The following is a 20,619-nucleotide window of genomic DNA, read 5'->3' as shown; positions in this document are numbered from 1 at the left end:
TTCGTATTTTTCGCTGCCGTTCACAGTTAAAGTAACTGACTATTATTCTTTCTACAAATGATGGATCTTCTCTTTGGCTTCATGTCAAACACGCACACGTAATGAAAAGACGCTGTCGATAATAATAATAATAATAATATGAAATATTAGTAGCTAACTCGTATTTCGACAACATAATTTTATATTATTATGTGGAAATAAGTAAGGCTGGCTGGCGCCCCCCCCCCTATTTTTTTCGATGCGCTTTACGGGTCCACGGTGTCCAAAGTTGGTCCCATCCCAGTATCACCTCTCGATATAAGTTATTGACACTTTGCCTAAAGAGGGCTCTGCCGTGGCCCCATAACTACCCATGACAATGACTCTTCGTTCCTTTTGCATTGAAATCGCTTACTTTTCTGAGTACTATGAGTGCGTACTGTCCAACGTTGCTCCCATCGCTCTACAGTTTCTCGTTCTCTCGATATAAATTGCTAATATTTTGTTTGTAAGGGAGATATGGCGTTACAATCATTACGTTTGAAGAAGAATTAATTAAGATATTACCTTGCCACAAACAACACCTATTATTATTATTATTATTATTATTATTATTATTATTATTATTATTATTATTATTGTTGTTGTTGTTTTACTTACCACTAATGTTGCCTACCTTTATTTGCAATGCAATGTGTTACTAAAAGCAAATCAAATAACACTTCTCGCCATTCAGGCTCCCGAACTCGAAATACATGAGTTCTCTGTGTTAGAGGAATGCACATTTATTATATTATTCTTTCAAATAACACGTTACACAAGTTACTTCACTTTCAATGTGTAATTTCATATCATCACTAACAATCATCTTGTTCCGATAGGAAAATAACCCCCTCCTGCAAAAAAAAAAAAAAAAAAAACCTGACCGTAGCGAAAGGGCGTGAACCTTCTTTAGGCGATTAATCGGGTCCAATATTTCAATAAGTTTCTGCACACAAATATTTCAGTAAAAGAGGAAAATTTATTCAAACTTTCTGAATACCTATTTATGGGCGAAATTTGCTTCCCTTGGAACTTTTTAAGAGTTTGAAGGGCCACCATTTTGAACATTTTCATCTGATTATTCTGGTTAACGAACTCATCAAGATATTTCGACAATTAATGTTTGTGCCAAGTTTCGTCTCAATCCGCTGAAAATTAGGATGGTTATGGCATTCACAAATAGCGTTATATATATACAAATAGATAGATAAGTAGACACACAGAGGGAGAGAGAAAAAGTGTTTTTCTCCCTTCTCGCACCTGTGGTGCATCAGAGCTAAACCGGGCCCCTTTGCAAAACGTATTGACCAACCTAACCTAAACACAAACCTCTTACTTGCTAACGTAGAAACGTGGTCGGGAGGTGTAAGGCATGTAGAAATTGTATTTTTAATAACCATGAGTATGGTCGACTTCCATGTTTTTCTTTTTACTTTTTGCAGCTACATCGGAACGTTCAATTTTTATTCTTCACTAATTGCAAATGGCGTTTACATTCAAAATATGAGGAATTTTGGTGGCATTTGTTCGGATATTCTTCTCTTTCGAAATGAAGAAAAGAATAAAAGCAATACGCAAAGACAAAAAGTATTATCAGTACTAAACATTAAAAATAATAATTGCTACGAAAAACTAAATACGACCTCTTTTACCATCTCTCATGATTTGTATGTATTATTAACAAAAATTTTTAAAAACGTCCTTGCCGAGGATTCGAACTTGCGTCCTTTGCATTTGTAAGCCAGCACCTTAACTACTACACTAAGATCAAGGCATGGTGACCGTTTAGTTGTCGGCGTATTTGTTTTATTTATGTTTTATGTTCCCACTTCGACAATTTTTACTCTTTTTTTGTAAGTTTAACAGCTGCTTCTGGCTTTCTCTTTCGGTGTCGTCCTTTATTTACACAATGCACTATTCGTATTCACAGCTTGTGCCCCTCTGCAATGTCTTATTCAGATTAAGCTTTTCTTTTTGCCCCTCAGTAAACATTTGATTGATTTAATTCTCATACTCTCCACGGATGGAGCGCAGGAATGCCAGACTCGAAAAATAGGTGTACATTTACTTTCCTGACAGATCATACATGTTTGATGAAAATTGGATTCATTTTATGCTCACGGGGCGGCGTACGCATGAATATTGGGTAATTGACAGGAAAGTTACCGTTAAATGAATGTAACGATAGCCCTAACTTTCCTGCTAGTCATCACTGATTTCAACCAAGCAATAGGGATAATTCTTAAATGTTAAAGAATAATCCGGTATTTCATGAAAATCGAAGGATTTTCACAAACTTTATAGCAGAACATGTTTTTTAAGATGACAGTAATTTCATCCTGTTATTCTTGAACTGTTTCAACCTCCAACAATGAAGATGATTGGGAAGTCTGAATGAAAATATGAGGGACAGCCAAATGAAAATCGAACACACGCCAAAAAGTATCAATAGAATGATTTTTTTTCAAAAGTAATTGCCAGACGCGTTAGTACATTTATCCCACTGGGTGATGAGATGATCAATTCCAGTTTTGTAGGAGTTAGATCACTGACAGATCCACATCACCAAGTCTTGCACTTCCTCATCCGACTGAAACCGATACTCACGAATGTTTTTCTTCAGGTGGCCAAAAATGTGAAAATCACAAAGGGAAAGATCTAAGATACGGAGGATGTTGAAGTGTTTCCCAGCCAAAGCTTTCAAGCGTAGGCTATCCATCACCAGTTTGGCAGTATGGGGATGGGCATTACCATGCAAAAGAATGATTCCGTCTGACAGCATTCCAGGCTGCTTTGACTTTATGACGCGTCTCAGATTCTGCAAAGAGTCTTTATATTGCTTCGCATTTATTATGGTCCCACGCTCGAGGAAGTCAACAAGCAGAGGACCCCTGCAGTTGAAGAAGGTCATCGTGACTTTACCGGAACTTATGTGAACAGCTTTGGATTTCTTCGGCGGGAAAAAATTGGGGTGTTTCTATTGTTCGCTTTGCCGTTTGCTCTTGAGCTCAATGTTGGCACCACGTCTCGTCCCATTGACGATACGGGACAGAAACGCATACTCTTCCTCGTGGTACCGCTGCAGATGCATCAGAGATGAAAACATTCTGTCAATATTTTGTCCTTTCGTCAGTTGATGTGGCACCAACTTCGCGCAAATTTTTCGGAACTGCAGGTGTTCTTTGATAATGACATGCACAGAGCCATAGCTAATTCCGACTGAACATGGATTTCTTCTTCTGTGTTCGTCAGTTTTCCCTGATAAGGCCATCAATCCGCGCAATCACATCAGGAACAATGGCTTGATGGCCCTGTCCTCGGCGTGAATCATCTTGCGTGATGTACGTACGTCCTTCTCGGAATTTTTTATGCCACTCCTGCACACTCGTCAGTGACATGCGGTATTCAGCATACGCAATCCTATGAGTTTCACAACCCTCAGCCACCAAAAAATGAACCACATCTCTCTGTTCTTGTTTGCTTGCCTCCATTTTTTTCCAATACTGGACAAACATACTTTTCAGTATACTCACCTATAGAGCAATAAACGAACCACTGTGTGTATCTGTGAGTTGTCACTATGCATTTTTCCTCCCGAGAAATGACATTATCGGTAACTGCAGTGTTGTCAACTTTGAAGAGAAATGTGTTTTATGAAGGGTGTTCGGTTTTTATTTGACTGCTCCTTATATACAGATGATGATCAGAAAAATGGAAACATCTGTAGTTGGCAACACGTCAGATGTATGGGTTGGCAGTGGTGTCGTGGCGCCCGCAGCGCCGGACCGCTGGTGGTGGTGTGTTAGGTCGGTCTCCATACTACGTCAGGCGCAGTGAAACAGCAGTGTCCAGTGGCTGCAGCAGACGGAGGTAGTGTAAAATGGGAGACCTCTCAGGTTTTCAAAGAGGGCAAATTGTTGGTGCGCGGTTACGTGGAGTGAGTGTGACGGCAGTGGCTACTGTGTTAGGTGTGTCGCGTGGGACAGTGTCGAAGGTGATGACGGCCTACACAACACACGGGAAAACCACATCGGGGAAGCGGAACAGTGGGCGGAAGAAAATAATGAGTGACAGGTCACGCTGGGTATTAAAGCGCATTGTCACGCAGAACCGTCGTGCCACTGCGGAGCAAGTGACGGAGGAACTCAATCAGCACCTCCCCCACCCTGTTTCGACAATCACTGTCCGCCGCGAATTACATGACATGAACTTACGGGGTCGTATTGCACGGGCCAAACCGCTCATCAGGGACCGTAACGCTTTCACACGCCACAAATGGTGCCGTGACCATGCAATTTGGACCGTTGAGGACTGGAAATTTGTGATATGGTCGGATGAGTCATCCTTCACCCTATTCCCAACCACGGGCCGTGTTTATGTGTGGGGAACGCCAAAAGAAGCTTATGATCTGCAGTGTCTCCGCCCAACTGTGAAACATGGTGGCGGCTCGGTGATGCTGTGGGTCGCAATATCATGGTTTTCATTGGGTCCTGTGGTCACACTTAGCGGACGAATCATTGCCAACGATTATGTCGCAATTTTAGGAGACAACTTGCATCCTATGATCCGGATGTTGTTCCCGGACAATGACGCCATCTTCCGGGACGATAATGCATCCATTCACACCGCTGGCGTTGTTGCAGCGTGGTTTGAGGAACATCGGAATTAAGTTCAACACCTCCCCTGGCCCGCCCAATCCCCAGATCTCAACATAATTGAACATCTGTGGTCCGTCTTGGAAACACGACTCCTGCGACGATTTCCACCTCCATCCTCTCTCACAGAACTGGCCGATGCCCTGCACGAGGAATGGTGTAAAATTCCATTTGCTACCATTCACGACCTCTATGCCTCCATCCCACGTCGCATCAAGGCTGTTCTGAAGGCGAAAGGTGGCCCGACACCATATTAATCTGGTAAGTCGCAATTTCGTTCAGGTGTTTCCATTTTTCTTATCACCATCTGTACATTGTAGAAGGAAGCTTGAAAATGTTACACTATAAGATTTCACCTCCTTGTCTTTGACTCTAATTTAGTTTCCGAAGGTGAGGTATTTCCAACGATTTCACAATGCATCTTATATATCAATCAATTCGTTTCCTCTGTATGAATCAATTCGTCTTGACCAAAGAAAAAGATTGACACTAGAATTGGACAATTGCGGTCACCCACTCCCAATACATTGTATTTAATTTAGTTTCTGGGGTGGAATATTTCTAGCGATTGCACACATGCAAGAACATACACATCAATCAACTCGTCTTGCCGAAACAAAAGCGTTCGTTCCTGGAATTGGACTCTTCCGACCACCCACTCTCGATACACGATGCCTAGTAATATGTAATCCAATCGCTGTTCCTACAAATAGCCTTAGTAGGAAAGCTGTAAGAAGAATCAGTCCGGGAACTTATGGACTGTACTGTCTATTTATTTCAGGTGTACAATTACTGGAAATATCCCGTCCCCGGAGGCTAAATTAGGTACCGTGTGTCGGAAGTAGGTGACTGAAATTGTTCAATTCCGGTACCGGTTGCTTTCTTTCGCCAAGATGAGTTGATTGATATATACCGTAGGTTCCATGTACGTAATTGCTAGAAATACCTTGAAATAGAGCTTAAATCGAGAGTGGGGATAGGAGAGTCGCTATATTTTAATCTTCAATTTGATAATTTAGTAAATATATTAAAATGAATGAATTTTTGGAATTTTATTTTGGTTATATGTATGTTTCGTTATTGATTAATTCTTATGGGACTTCCGAAGAGAAATATCAAAAGAATTTAATGACCGTGTCTATAGCGACAACTCCCAGTCACGACCCTTCTTTAGTTTTATTAGAAATAGGAGAAGGAAAAGCGAAGGAGAAGGGAAGAAAGATAGGGGAAAGAAGGAAAGGGAGAAGAAAAGAAGAAAGGAAGAAGGAACTAGAGATGAAGGATTACTGGATAATAACGTGACTATGGTAAAGAAACTTAAATGGTTTTAAAAGGGTGAGTTATACACGAATTTTATTATTTGAGAATCAATTCTGAATTGATCCTGAAAAGACACATGTTTCTCATACTACCCTGATTTGGATCCAGGCAACTGCACAAGTGGGAGTTGCCTTGACACAACCCAGTTGATGAGAAGTTTTAATTTAATCATTTCTCTGTTATTTCCAAACATTAAATAACTTTTATCCAATAGCTGAATTCCCATAGTGGAGATCGAACGCACTTTTGAATTAGCCAAGGAAAGAAAAAAATCCAAAGTGATTCACTTATTTTCCACAAATAGAAGTTTTTGAAATTCCTGAAAGACTAACGTTATCAACGCTCATCCTGTTGTTTTGGCTTTCCTTTCAGAGCCGATTTAGAATAATTTAGAATTAGTTATATTTCATGACCTCGGCCATGCACCAATACATATAATATAGTATTACACACATATTGTAAACACTATCGTCGTAAATCAAGCTTAAAACTACTACTTAAAGCTAAATTTGTCACTCATTCACTCACACACAGATACATACAGGACAATGTATTGATATAGGTGATTCAGTTTAAAAGAAACTATCAACTACCTACAGTTGCTCAACATTTATTACATCTATAAAGTATTTAAACATAAGGAAAATGTTTATGACATGCAATTGAGTACACATATAAATGTATCATCCCACATATAATATTGGATTACATCAATATATATATATATATATATATATATATATATATATATATATATATATATATATATATATATATATATATGTGTGTGTGTGTGTGTGTGTGTGTGTGTGTGTGTGTGTGTGTGTGTGATATTAACAGAAAGATGAAAAATAATTTAAATTTTGATAAAATGAGATGTAAATCTGAAAATCTAATCACATTCTATATTTCGTATGAAAGAAAAAAATAGAATGATCATTAAATGAGTCTGTATCTTATATGAAATGAAAAAAAAAAACTGAAAGTAAAGATGATACGACGAGTGCTTTCTCGTACTTTCGGCACGATTTTTTATATCCCACGTCCGTAAGGCGCCCTTTTGGTGTCAATGTACCCAAATTTACTTTATTTATATATATATATAGATATACGCATACGAGTTAATCATTATAAATTGCGAACAACACATATCCAGTTCGTATACTTATTTATTTATACATGTTTTCCATTCTTTGAAATTAAGGAAATGAAGTTTGTCACTAATTTCACAGTGACTACGTCACGTTGTTATTCAATTTATTATCCCGTCCATTTATTAGCACTTTAAATCACTACCACCTTGTATCACATTAAGGTGCACACAATTATAGTCATATTCGCACACTATAAAGGAAGCGAAAATTTTCTCCAGTTCTAGGAGGTTTTGCCTGTGTATCGAAACCACAATTAGTGAAGCGAAAACACCATTTAGATTCGAAGATTAGTATATGATGAATGAAATTGGAATGTAATTGCACAGGAGAATTTCAGGTTTATGAACTTGAGGGTAGATTTAATAATACATTAGGGTTACGATTATACGCCTTAAATTCATGCTACATGCAGTTAGTATAATAACAGACGATGTTGAAATTTACATATGTTAATAATTCATATTACAAAGATTAAAGGGAATATCTAACATGCGGCGGTACACATTAAATTCACATTTTATATTCGTCGAATTTTTCGAAACTATGGCAACCAACAACCGTTCGAGGCAAGGTACTAAGACCCTTTACACATATTTATCTACGAAATTCAACATTATACATTTTACTTCAAAATCACATTATATTCAAAACGTATTTATACGTATATCCACATACATATACTCAATTACCATTTAATCTTTCAATTACCATTTAATATTTGCCATCAACAAATACCTCTACGAATCGTGTCTCGCAACATCTCAACTGGAAATTCGGGTTCGAATGATATATGTCAAATGGTTTATATTTGTCAGGTTCAAAACTCGGGGTGGGAGGTTGAAAAATAGAAAAATCTTGAAGAAGAGTGTAGCGAGATAGAGAAGAGAAGAGAAAAAGCGGCGTGCCAAAGGAAAATACACTAGATACTAAATACTACAAACATAAGTGGTCAAATTTAGACATATGACAATCCACAGCCAAATATATTTTAATATGCTCAAACAGGTGGCCTACTAAAAATGCGTGGCCCCACGGGCTATCTGAGTGCCTAAGTACAAGTCCGTGCCTTCTAGGCAACCATCTCACAAGGAATAAGCCCTGTGGAATGATTGACTATTAACCATTTTCGGTATCAATTCAGTCAGATTACGGCCGGTCCAGCCGGAAGGTTGGTGTAGTCCCTAATTTAGAATTTCTAAAACAAATTATCCGACCCCTCAGAAACAGAGAAGCTTCGAGTAAAGTATGGAAAAAGTAGAATAAAGTCGATATAATAGAAGAAATTCTAACAGAGATTTGCCAAAATTAAAAAAAAAAATAAATAAAATAAATTTTGTACTAGCAAGTTGTCTGCCAAATCTTACTAGTAGTTCCCAAATCCGCAAGGGCGCAAACCTTGAGGTGTCATTTAATTTCAATCACTACCTAGTTTAAAAAGAAGGAAAATTAAAACGTTGGGGAGGAGGGAGATCGACACCTTGGTACGGAAATAACGAGATTCTACTGTAATATATTTACTGTGTTATTTACTCCTATCCACTTCGTTACCTCCGCGAAGAGCGATGATCTCGGCTTAATCAGGTGACGTGGAAAGAAAAAAATCGAAGTTGCAGAGTAGTATAGCAAATATAAGCTGAACGCATACATTTAAACTGTACCAATTCTGCAAAGACTATTCTGTTATGTGATTACTTGGAAACTATCCGAAATCATTTGCTACATGACCACTATTCGCATCGTCAGAGCAGATGAGCAGTTAGTATGTACGGTTACTATTAAATGATGAGCCGGGAAGTGAAAATATAATCCGTCATTTTCACACGACACACTATCCTAACACAAAATTCTCACGTAATGGTCAGTGCACAAAACATTTATTATTATATACTAAATACAATCAATACTTTGTGGCAAAATTACAACTGGGCTTATGCATTTACAGGTGTCCTATTATTTACTCACACTTACTAATATATATATATATATATATATATATATATATATATATATATATATATATATATATATATATAATCACTATTATTATTCATTTATTCACATTCTATAACTTAAATTCCTTTATAGACACCCTATTCCATCATTCTGCCCTAGACTGTTCAAAGCAGTCTCATTATATATATTTTAAAATCAACAAGCTACTACAGTATACTGATCAATAGGCGATAATTTATATGGACTGATACTAGATTCTTTCAGTACAAACCGAAGTATATTTCATTTTACGGGTTCATATCATTTTTATATGCAATGAGAATTCAAAATCATTAACTATTCTGTTAACTAAATGTGATTATATTTTAAAAACGAAAACAATGCGATCTCTCACAGAACGTAACGAAGAGAGAGAATTTGAAACTACAGTCTGACGACAGAATAGTGCCATATAGACAAACTTTGGTTTAAGGATAAACTCGAAGTTTAATTTTATTAATAATTTAATTATGAAACTACATAACGTATTGTGCTTTTCAGAGAAGCTAATTTATAATGTCATTCATTTACATATCTATTCATATGGACTAGAACTAATATTTATGCAATTTTCAAAATTACATAAATAATTACAAATAGAAGGGCAATTTTCGAGTTGACTAAATTCTTAAGTCTCGAAGGAACAAAACACTAGCGGCGAGTTCTTAGCCCGACACGAGATGGCGTTGGTAGTTTGAAAACAAACTTTGCACTACTAAACACGTTTTATAGTCTATTATCGGTTAACTATAAGTAGTATGTACAGAAATACTATAAATTTGTATTACGGACTAATTTACTTATTTGAACCGAGCAAAAGAGATGAATAATCCAACAACAGTACACTGTCCTTAAATAAATTAGTTATACATGCTCTCACACAACACACTAAATTACACATACGCATACAATATCACATATGAACTAAGAAAGCAAATATTAACACATATCACTATATATACTAATCCATTTATTACACAACTCAGCTGTATGTACATCAAACAAATCAATAACATTACTTCATTCTAAACCGGCTCGGGAACTGAAAAGGAAGGGAATAGTCAGAGCCGAATGGCCCTTCTATCAAACTAATTCATTTTTTCTAATTACAAGATTATTTCAATGCCCCAGGAGGGACATTGAAAAGGGACGAAGAAAGTCCCTTTCCTGAAGGGAAAATGAGAATCACTTAACCCATTTCTCTTGGAAACTGTGATCAATTCAGGAATAAATGAGAGTCCCTGTTAGAGTTTTCTCGGACATAGTAAGAATTATCCTACCAAATAACCTAAATATACCGCCATGTTAAGAAAAAAAAATCACTTATACTACACACAAAACTCTATATATGGACAGGCTACCGAACCCTACTTGACTTTGGGAAGGTGAAGGGAATTCTTAGGGGAAACACTAATCTCCAAAAACTTAGTTTGAAATATCAGACAACCGCAAAACCAATTCACTTTGATGCTACTCCTGTCCACAACTATCAATATTCACCAACATGGCGTCTGCTGAGCTGAATTCCACATTTCACCGATTTTCTGATTGATTTCACTGCTTAATTTAACTGTTCAGAGCTCCCATCTGCTTTCAACAATTTCATTTCTTATCTGAAACTAATTTTACTTGATTTCTGTTTAGTTTTCCTGTCGAATTCCTCTGTGTTTATGAAAATTCGATGGAGCGATGATGCATGCTCCTATCTACACCAAGATCACATCACAAAGTACAAGGTGAAGGCGCGCGAGAATAGTAAGGCGGAAGTGTAGTTCCCAATCAGAGCAAGGGAATTTTGGCGGCGGAAATTACTAACCGAATGAAAAATAGTAAAAACTGGATGAAACCGTATTTTGGGAGGATATGGGCATTTCAGATGGACGAAGTGGGTTTAAATTATTCTAACAAATATCAGATTGGTGGACAATCTAAAAAAATTCTGTCCAATGCTGACCTATTGCATTTAGATGTATAATTTCAATATTCATCCATTTGAAATGCCCATATACAGATTGTATAATGAAATAATATATAAATAAGGAAATTATTCCCCGATATATAATTCTTCCTAGATTATTCCGAAGCTCCCACATTAATTTTGGTTTCAGTAAAGAACAAATGAATTTAATACATAGACCGAAAATTATGGTTAAAATTTACAGTACGCGGTACGTTCGAAAAGTATGGTTCCCCCCAAACAAAAATTTCGGTAGGAGGGAAGATAAACGGGCCCTCGGATTTTCGGTTCAAAATTAATCACAATGTCTTCCTTAGGTCCCAAATAATGTTTCCTGAAAATTTCAGACCGCGGAAACTTCAAAAAGGTGCCCAAAATTACTATAGAATTTACCATATATGGCCAAGGAAGATAAACGGGCCCTCAGATTTTCGGTTCAAAATTGATCACAACGTCTTCCTTAGGTCCCAAATAGTGTTTCCTGAAAATTTCAGACCGCGGAAACTTCAAAAAGGTGCCCAAAATTACTATAGTATTTACCATATATGGGCAGGGAAGATAAACGGGCCCTCGGATTTTCGGTTCAAAATTGATCACAATGTCTTCCTTTGGTCTCAAATAGTGTTTCCTGTAAATTTCAGACCGCGGAAACTTCAAAAAGGTGCCCAAAATTACTATAGAATTTACCATATATGGGCAGGGAAGATAAACGGGCCCTTGGATTTTCGGTTCAAAATTGATCACAACGTCTTCCTTAGGTCCCAAATAGTGTTTCCTGAAAATTTCAGACCGCGGAAACTTCAAAAAGGTGCCCAAAATTACCATAGAATTTATCATATATGGGCAGGGAAGATAAACGGACCCTCGGATTTTCGGTTCAAAATTGATCACAACGTCTTCCTTAGGTCCCAAATAGTGTTTCCTGAAAATTTCAGACCGCGGAAACTTCAAAAAGGTGCCCAAAATTACTATAAATTTACTATTTATGGCCAAGGAAGATAAACGGGCCCTCGGATTTTCGGTTCAAAATTAATCACAACGTCTTCCTTGGGTTCCAAACAGTGTTTCCTGAAAATTTCAGACCGCGGAAACTTCAAAAAGGTGCCGAAAATTACTATAGAATTTACCATATATGGGCAGGAAAGATAAATGGGCCCTCGGAGTTTTGGTTCAAAATTGATCACAACGTCTTCCTTAGGTCCCAAATAGTGTTTCCTGAAAATTTTAGACCGCGGAAACTTCAAAAAGGTACCCAAAATTACTATAGATTTACCATATATGGGCAGGGAAGATAAACGGGCCCTCGGATTTTCGGTTCAAAATTGATCACAACGTCTTCCTTAGGTCCCAAATAGCGTTTCCTGAAAATTTTAGACCGCGGAAACTTCAGAAAGGAGCCCAAAATTAGTATAGAATTTACCATATATGGGTAGGGTAGATAAACGGACCCTCGGATTTTTGGTTCTAAATTTATCATAACACCTTCCTTACGTCTCATTGTATTTCCTGAAAACTTTAGACCGCTGAAAGTTCATAAAGGTGCCCAAAATTACTATAGAATTTACCGTGTATGGGCAAGGGAGATAAACGGGCCCTCGGATTGTAGGTTCAAAAGTGACCACAACGTGTTCCTTAGATCCCAAATAATGTTTCCTGAAAATTTCAGACCGCAGAATCTCCAAATCTTCCCGAAAGTCACGATAGAACTTACCAGATATGGGCAGGGAAGATAAACGGGCCCTCGGATTTTCGGCTGAAATTTGATCAGAACGTGATCTTGAGGTCCCAAAAAGCATTCCCTGAACATTTCAGCCTGCGAAAACTTCAAAAAGTTCCTAAAATTAGGATAGAATTTACCATACATGGATAGGGTAAATAAACGGGCCCTCGGATTTTCGATTCAAAATTGAGCACACCGTGTTCCTTAGGTCCTAAATAGTATTTCCTGAAAATTTCAGACAGTGGTAACTTCATGAGGTACCCAAAATTACTATACAATGTACCCTCTATAACCTCGTATAGACAGGTTAGATAAAAGGGCTCGCAGCTTTTGGGTTCAAATTTGATCTCAAAATGTTGTTGAAGTGCCAAATAGTGTTCGTAGAAAATTTTAGAACGCGGAAACCCCATTTGAGACCTAAGAAGAACATTGTGATCAGTTTCGAACCAAAAATCCGAGGATCCGTTTACCTACCCAACCCATATATGGTAAATTCTGTCGTAATTTTGGGCACCTTTTTGAAGTTTCCGCGGTCTGAAATTTTCTGGAGATACTATTTAGGACCTAAGAATGACGTCGTGATCAATTTTGAACCGAAAATCTGAGGGTCCGTTTACCTTACTTGCCCATATATGGTAAATTCTATCCTAATCTTGGGCACCTTTTTGAAGTTTCCGCGGTCTGAAATTTTCAGGAAACACTATTTGGGACCTAAGGAAGACGTTGTAATCAATTTTGAACCGAAAATCTGAGGGCCCGTTTATCTTCCCTGCCCATATATGATAAATTCTATGGTAATTTTGGGCACCTTTTTGAAGTTTCCGCGGTCTGAAATTTTCAGGAAACACTATTTGGGACCTAAGGAAGACGTTGTGATCAATTTTGAACCGAAAATCTGAGGGCACGTTTATCTTCCCTGCCCATATATGATAAATTCTATGGTAATTTTGGGCACCTTTTTGAAGTTTCCGCGGTCTGAAATTTTCAGGAAACACTATTTGGGACCTAAGGAAGACGTTGTGATTAATTTTGAACCGAAAATCCAAGGGCCCGTTTATCTTCCCTGCCCATATATGGTAAATTCTATAGTAATTTTGGACACCTTTTTGAAGTTTCCGCGGTCTGAAATTTTTAGGAAACACTATTTGAGACCAAAGGAAGACGTTGTGATCAATTTTGAACCGAAAATCCGAGGGCCCGTTTATCTTCCCTGCCCATATATGGTAAATACTATAGTAATTTTGGGCACCATTTTGAAGTTTCCGCGGTCTGAAATTTTCAGGAAACACTATTTGGGACCTAAGGAAGACGTTGTGATCAATTTTGAACCGAAAATCCGAGGGCCCGTTTATCTTCCCTGCCCATATATGGTAAATCTATAGTAATTTTGGGCACCTTTTTGAAGTTTCCGCGGTCTGATATTTTCAGGAAACACTATTTGGGACCTAAGGAAGACGTTGTGATCAATTTTGAACCGAAAATCCGAGGGCCCGTTTATCTTCCCTCCTACCAAAATTTCATTACACTTTGACTGCAATGGTACATTACAGCCTTGCCCCTTAAACTAAATTATTTCCCTTTGATTGTTTCAACCCAAATCATTAAGAGAATATTATTGAACTCAAACGAAACACTGAACTTGATTTCATTACTTATCCATGAATCTTTCACGTAAATTCCCTTTTTCAAAATATGAAATTGCTTGCAAATTCTCATTAGGAAACATCAAAGGAAACTCACAATATGTTTCATGAAAACTGTGTAAAATCTGGGCAAGATTACGTTTAACTTTGTTTTTAAAGGCTCAATTATAGCATCCTTGTCCCTAACTGAATTACCGTTAACATACCTTCTAAGATAAGAAAGAATTCACCTCTTTGCCTTTGACCCAATTTGGTCCCAGGCGATATGGGTAATGAATGCTTAATCCTCAAAGAAATCAAATACTATATTCCATAAGAACTGTATACAAAATTTAGATTGGAATATATGTTTTATTATTAGATAAAAATCATCTTCTCGCCTGTACCTTGTTCCAATCTTAAGCAAACTGATAATTCTACGACTCAAAGAAACACGCAGTTAATTATCTCTCCTCGCATTGAACTGCCTAGTTCAATATAAAAGATACAGCTATGGGGAAGCAGAAAAAAGTATCAAGATTTACTATTGGTTCATATTGTTGTTTTCATGTAAGAACGAAATCTTGTTCATTTGAAAGGACAGTAAATATTTGATGCATCATGCGTCAAGAGACCTTTTTTTTCACGAAATTCATCGCTAGATATATCTTTTAAGATCCGTGAGAGTACTACTTTATCCTTGACCGATTGCAATTTCAAATAAGTGGGGACGGTTGGGAAGAATTCTAAAATATATACCACATCTTTTAAAAGGTATTTTTTAAGTTATCATGGAAAATTATATTACCATATGTGTATACGCCTAAAATTTTAACTTTGGATGGGTTTTATCCCTTCCTTGTTCTTTTTTTTTTAAGTATTATTTATAGTTTCATTAAAATCAGGTAAGTTCTACGAAAGTAATCGCTGACGGACAGACAGATACATGAATATGTTTAATCGAATGGTGAAAGTTTACTTACACTCGCTTCAATTAAATTCGCTCAATTGCATTTCTAAGTTACCTATTTTTGAATTAAAAAATTCATGAACGAAATGCTTACTCTATAAGAAAAAAAAAATTCTAACCCATGCGAACCCCGGTTAAGTCGTTTCTTCTTTACATTTTTATCATAGAAACAAAAATTAGACTAAATATCCTACTTGTAATATTTGTACAAGGTAGTCCAAAGGTCTGTAACGGATGCTGTAAGTCGACTGTGTATGCATATCGACTGAACAAACACCAAAATGGTCATTGTGGGTGAGGGCAAAGCTTTTAATCGCATGACCACGTTGTATAAGACCTTTTCATATGGGTATACAGACAGGTAATTAAAATGAACTTTTCATATAGGTCTGCACGAAGGTAATTAAAGCAGGCATTTTCATATGAGTATGTACAAAAACAAATATAAAAATTTAGCTGGACTTTTCATATGAGTATGCACAAATGTTATTTAAGCGCAACTTTTTATATTTGTGTACACAAAGATAACTAAAGAAGAACTTTTCATATGAGTGTGCCATACGGTAATTAAAGCAAAATTTTTCATATGGACGTGAACAAACGTAAAGCAAATGTTTTCATATGGTTGCACAAAGGTATTAAACCTGTATTTTTCACATGGGTGTGAACAAAGGTAAGACAGAACTTTTCGTATGAGTGTGCACAAATATAATTGAAACATAACTTTCATATGAGTGTGCACAAATATAATTGAAACAACTTTCATATGAGTGTGCACAAACATAATTGAAACATAACTTTAATATGAGTGTGCACAAATAAAATTGAAACATAACTTTCATATGAGTGTGCACAAATCCCACCCACCATTAACTTATAACTAAGAGGCAGAAGTTTAGATTTAAAAAATATAGATATATGACCTAAATACGTACTTGTAAGTAATAAGTAAGTTTAAAAAGATACAAACCTATGACAGCGTTATTGACTTTCGTACGATCATATAGGTCCAGTCCTGAGAGCATAATTGCATGATCCCAGTGACTGGGATTACTTGAATCGGTTCCAGGATTATTCTTTTTTTGCCACTCACAGAATGAAAGAAGGTAGTTTTTAATTTCTCCACTGCGTTTGCTGGGTGCTCCGGAGTTAGCGTTTTTGAAGGCTTGTAGCTTTACCACAGCAATCTCCATCTTTTGGCTCATAGATGGAAGATTATATAGGGTTTGAACCTGTAAATAGTTCAAAAGGTATTTCAGCAAGCTCAGAAAAGGAAAAGGCCTAAGAATTTGAGATGTGATAGTCAGTTCTTAATATATTCATCGTAATACTTCCTTTAAATACTTCTCATCTATTGCGTTTACTAAACAATCAACAGATCCAATTTAATTAACAAATGCTCACATAAGAATTAATCTACATCAAAACATCGTGTATTTTGCATAAGTTATTACATCTTCAACCAATTGTATTGGCTTGATGTGATTGAAATGTCAGCTTTTACGTTAAGTCGTATCCAGCCTCTATGACGTAATCAATGAAAGGACCGAGGATACGCACACGACGTCTCACACCGTACATATTCAGAAAACAAGCTAGGGTACTCATTCAGTATGAAGGCAGTGTTTTGTTGAACAGATTCACGTGAAAACCCATCATGCAGAACACACAGTTGTCAGTGTACCTCCTCTACGAATTCAAACTGAGACATTCTGTATATCTAGCAGCGGAAAACACCAACAGTTCATTTGAACCAGGAATGGTGATATTTCGTGACGGTATCACAAAATTGGAAAATTAGCCCCACGGCCACCAAGCATCAGCATGTTGTAAACTCCTCGGGAGCACCGCAAATCCTACTACATCGTTCAACAGACCATTGTCCTCATAATGCACAAAAATGCGTACCTAGATGTCACTGAAAGCACGGTTCAGACTCCCCATAAGTTCCAGTATAAACCTTTTCTTATTCATCGCATTCTCTTCATATCTCTCCTACGTACTGTTATCTCTTCTGGCACTTTAATCACTTTTTAGTATTCACAGAAAAACTTGATTAATGACCGGGTGATGTAACGTGAAATTGAGAACTCTAAATTCCTTTCGTCATTAAACCCAATCGTTGAATGTGGTTGGCTGCAGCTGAAGAATACTTTGACTAACTAGACTAGGTGTTGTAGTTCTCATGCTTTTGGCCTTTGAAAATAATACACCTTCTTTGACATTTCAATCGCACCAATCCTATCATTCATTTAAATGTATTGTTTAATTATAGCAGTTTGTTATTAAGAAGCTGTTAAGGGTTTTATTCAGCATTTTTCTTGCTTGAAAATTTTAGGTAAATTTAATTTAAATGTGCTCGCGCGGATTACTATTGTAGTCCAGTGGGTTTCAATTTTCTGGTATCTGAGGGTTGGCAACACTTGTGACCTTGAGCGGTCGTCTACCTTCCTCCCTCATTTCTAGAACACCATTAGTTGAGTGATAGCACCCAAAGTCAACCCACTGATGTTATATGAATTGTTATTTTCGCAAGGACTACTATTGTAATCCGTGCGAGTACTGACGTGATAGTTTGTTTTCTGGCTAACGTTTTAACTGTTCTCGTTTTTAACGTATTATTTCATATTATTCGCTCAAATATATGTGATATATATGTTAATTTAAAATGTCAGAGCAAGAACAGATACGACAGTGGCTAACAGAAACTGAAAGTGACGACGAAAGTGTTTTGAGTATAGAACACTAAGATGAAATAGAGGAAAATGTTGTCGAGTAGTGACTGTGAAGAAAGTGGTAGTGACGATTTGGAAGAAATAGAAGATGAAGAAAGGAATGGCGTTATCCCGGAAGACAGGTTTCCCGGAGAATTTTACATTGGAAAGGACAGAATTACCAGATGGTAGTGCACCTAAGAAATACGCGAACGCAGCGTCATAACATCATACCTACAATGCATAGTTATTAAGATAGAACGACACTAAATTTGGAGTTGACATATTGGACAAATTGTGTCGCCAGTGTGATACAGCCAGTAATTCGCAAATATGCCCACACACTCTCTTCTTCCACGTGTTAAACGTTGCTGGAGTAAATGCTCTCATTGTTTTCAATGTAAATAACAATGATGCTATGATCAACCGTAGAAACTTCCTGCAATCTGTGGCTATGGAACTTATCAAACCTTTTTGTGGAAGATGAAGAAACAAGGGTACCCGAAAAAGATGTATCAGGTGCAGTAAGTGGATCTGCTCTGACCGCAAGCACACTCTTTGCACTGACTCTTATGACTGAAACACCCAAAATTTTGCCTACTTTTGACTTTGTTTTCAAGTGTAAAAGTTAAACTTGCAAACAATTTAACTTCTTTTTATTTTTTATAACAGTTTTTAACACTTTAAATGCAAATTTCCTCTTTTATTTCAATTTTTAATCAAATAGTAAGAAAATAAACGAACATTTACAAAAATGTAGTAAATTGCATACGCATTCTAAAGTTTTGTCTTCTAATTCTTTTTGTGCATTAAAAAACAAAATGTTTACACTGAAATGTGTTCTTTATTGCTTATGAAAACCCACAAAAATAATGTAAAAAATACCGGTTGGATAACCACTAAGATATATGTATTTAACAAATGGACTACAATAGTAATCCGCGCGAGCACTCATGTTTCAACAATTTCATGCGAGTACTGTAGTGTTAAAGAAATACTGAAAAAGTTACGGAATTCTAATCGACACACTAGTTGTTAGGTGACACACTAAACATTTCGAAAAGAATTATTCACTGGATTATAACGGAATAGTTGCAGATGCGGAAATTGTGTGCGAAACTCGTTCCAAGAGTTCTCACAGACGACGATCAGAAAAACAATCGACTGACTGTTTATGAAGAACTTGTACAGTGTTATGAAGAAAACCTTTGGTTTTTGGACAATGTAATAACCAGTGATGAGACATGGATCTTTGAATATGACTTTGCAACGAAAACGCAGAGCACTGAATGGCATACGAATCAGTCCCCTCGCCAAAAAAGGCAAGAATGAGCAAAACGAAAAACAAAGCCACGCTCATTGTCCTTTTTGCTCCTAAAGAGGTAGCCCGTTCTTACTTTGTTTCACCTGGTAGACCGTCAACGTCAAATCTTACGTGGGAGTTCTCAAAAGACTGAAACAAAAGACCAACTGCGCCTGAAGCGATATCAAGAATTCGTGGAAGCTTCATCATGACGATGCTCTAAACCACACTACCTTTGTCGTGTGCGAATACCTGACCCGGATCGGGATACAATGGTTCTGCAATTGTCCTATAGTCCCAACTTAGTCTCACCAGACTTCTTTCTGTTTCTGAATATAAAAGAATCCTCTGAAAAGACGTCATTAAGGATGCGCACGAGACGAGTCGAGACAGGATTTTCCTGACAAAATTCGAGTCGAGACACGGCTCTTCCAATAGAGAAATATACATTTTTCGAGTCGAGACATCACTTTTACACCACATTTTCGAGTCGAGACAGCCACAAATCTTGTCTCGTGCGCATCCTTAGACGTCATTTTTACACCGTTGACAATATTAAAATAACTTTGATTTTTAAAGACATTGAAATAAACTTAGACATTAAAATAAAATAACTTTATAATATATATATCGGAATAAGCTTAAATAAATAAACACGGGTTATTTTGAAAAGCTAGAGACTTTTTGCTCACTGGCATGCCGAATATCCTGCTCCTGTATTTTTTTAAGTCTAGTTACCCATGCGTAAGCCATAAGCTTACAATCAAAAGACGTTTTCGTCGTGGCACATATGTTACGTTTTGTTCTTCTACAATTCATTTCACTATCATATAGTTCTCATCTCCTCTTTCAGCTTAAAGGGCATATTCGTGGGCGTAAATCTCAAAAATATAGAATTCAAAAGGTCTCCTCACTCTTTCAAACTAATGTCGTTCCATTTAGTAGGTTGTTTAAAATTTCGTCTATGCTGTTCTTCCTCACCACCAAGAAAACAAGAATGAACAATATTTCAACTTTTCTTTCTATTAAGGATAAGCTATTAAACAGTGCTTATAGACCTGGCGGTCGAACATTTCTTAGGAACAATACAGATAAGGGAAACCGTGCTTCAAATCAAGGCTCCCTGCAAAAGAATCTTCGATGGTTCTACACTTGTGGTATCTTCCATATGTCTCATCCCCTTTCTAATGG

General features: G+C 37.0%; 1 protein-coding gene across 1 annotated transcript in view; it reads right to left on the bottom strand.

Annotated features, from left to right (window-relative positions):
- LOC145671452 (uncharacterized) overlaps window positions 1-20,619 on the bottom strand; it is a 94,370-nt gene that overhangs the window by 60,795 nt on the left and 12,956 nt on the right. The window contains exon 5 of the mRNA XM_081740662.1: window positions 16,382-16,643. Coding sequence (XP_081596788.1) covers window positions 16,382-16,643 — 262 coding nt within the window. The remainder of the gene's footprint in view (window positions 1-16,381; window positions 16,644-20,619) is intronic.

Source organism: Thermobia domestica, chromosome 1 (assembly GCF_964235325.1).
Source record: "Thermobia domestica chromosome 1, izTheDome1.hap1.1, whole genome shotgun sequence".
In the NCBI taxonomy this organism is placed as follows: domain Eukaryota; kingdom Metazoa; phylum Arthropoda; class Insecta; order Zygentoma; family Lepismatidae; genus Thermobia; species Thermobia domestica.
This window is presented reverse-complemented; position numbering and strand designations above follow the sequence as displayed.